This window comes from Monodelphis domestica, chromosome 1 (assembly GCF_027887165.1).
Source record: "Monodelphis domestica isolate mMonDom1 chromosome 1, mMonDom1.pri, whole genome shotgun sequence".
NCBI lineage: Eukaryota > Metazoa > Chordata > Mammalia > Didelphimorphia > Didelphidae > Monodelphis > Monodelphis domestica.
In genome coordinates, this window is record NC_077227.1 from 301,463,002 (window position 1) to 301,464,857 (window position 1,856).

At 40.7% G+C, this 1,856-nt stretch overlaps 1 protein-coding gene across 1 annotated transcript; it reads left to right on the plus strand.

Moving 5' to 3' along the window:
- Positions 1 to 206: 206 nt before the first annotated feature.
- Positions 207 to 1,633, plus strand: LOC100013602 (neuropeptide Y receptor type 6-like). Its single transcript, XM_001367950.4, has one exon. It carries the CDS (start codon positions 403 to 405, stop codon positions 1,513 to 1,515), a length of 1,113 nt encoding a protein of 370 aa, XP_001367987.2. The 5' UTR covers positions 207 to 402; the 3' UTR covers positions 1,516 to 1,633.
- The last annotated feature ends 223 nt before the right edge of the window (positions 1,634 to 1,856 follow it).

Below are 1,856 nucleotides of genomic sequence, written 5' to 3' on the forward strand. Positions count from 1 at the left end.
TATACTGGAGGTGGGTGAGAGATAGAGTAAACTTTTGTAAAAACATCTCTCATGATCTTTGAGGAAAACTGAGATTTTCCTGACCTAGAAGTTGATTTAAGTCTAGTCATTCCTAGAGGCACATGTACAGAGAAGATAATCTCCTAGGATCCTATTGGAATCTCTAGATCTAACTAAGCCTTCAGTAACAAAACCATTCTGTTGTTGTTGTTGTTTTTTCCTTTCAGGACTCTAGGAAGATGTTCACTATGCCAAAATATTACCATCATGTAGAGTCAGGGAACAAGAAGACTGAAGACTACTGACCACATTCTGGAAGCCTATAAGCAAAGTCCCAAACAAGCAGAGGCCTACAACTCTACCTTGGAAAATAGCATTGACTCTTCCCCCAGGCCTAATGGAATGAATTATTCTGAGAATTCTATAAACCATATGGCTCCTAACCAAACCACAGTAAAGACCAACAACTCTATGTTTTTATACTTTGAATCCTGTCCACTGCCTTCTCTAGCCTTATTAATCCTAGTCATTGCCTACATCATAGTCATAATTGTAGGCCTTTTTGGAAACCTCTCACTCATCATCATCATCATCATCAAAAAGCAGAGAAAGGCTAAAAATGTCACTAACCTCTTAATTGCCAACCTCTCCCTGTCTGACATCTTGATGTGTGTCATGTGTATCCCTTTTACAGTCATCTATACTCTGATGGATTACTGGATATTTGGAGACATCATGTGTAAACTGACTTCCTATGCACAGAGTGTTTCCATCACTGTTTCCATATTTTCATTGGTCTTAATTGCTGTTGAAAGGTACCAGCTAATTGTAAACCCTCGTGGCTGGAAACCTAACATATCACATGCTTACTGGGGCATCATGATCATTTGGCTGTTTTCTCTCCTGCTGTCAGTTCCCTTCTTGCTATCTTACCACCTCACTAATGAGCCCTTCCTCAATCTCTCCCTCCCCCATGACCTCTACACTGACCAGAAGGCCTGCATGGAGGACTGGCCCTCTAAAGGGCACCAGCTCCTCTTCACCACCTCCATGCTCATGCTCCAGTACTTCCTTCCCCTGGGCTTTATCTTTGTCTGCTATGTGAGGATCCTGATCTGCCTGTATAGGAGGAATGGGAAGGTGGAAAGGTCCAGGGAGAGTGAAAGTAAGAGGATAAACATTGTGTTGATCTCCATTATAGTGACCTTTGGAGCTTGCTGGCTACCCCTCAACATCTTCAATGCCATCTTTGATTGGTACCATGAAGCCCTGATGATCTGCCACCATGACCTGGTGTTTGTGGTTTGCCACCTGGTTGCCATGACCTCTACATGTGTCAACCCTCTTTTTTATGGCTTCCTCAATAAGAATTTCCAGAAAGATCTCATAGTGCTCATCTGCCATTGCCGATGCTTTGCACCTCAAAGGAAATATGAAAATATTGCTATTTCTACCATGCACACAGATGAATCCAAAGGGTTCTTAAAATTAGCCCCTACCCCAGCAGCAAACTAAAATATGTGCTGCTTCAGTGTTTTCCATCTCTCTGATATTGGAGATACTCTTTGTCCATGTAGCTAATCATCTGAACAAGGTCACTTCCTTGGAGGTGAGAATTCAGACCTAAAAAAAAAAAAAAGCTCATTAGGAGTTATTTCAGAATCACTTTGTTTCAGAAATATAGACCCTTAAAAATAAATATACCAGAATTAATCCAAGATAGCACTGTAATCTCCCTTAAAAATGATCATCCTCACTTGACTTCATTATATGTCTACTGGACAGAAACAACCTGGTTATTAATCATAAATCATCCTGATCTTGGGAGTTTTTCAGATGTCATCTATAAATTAAGT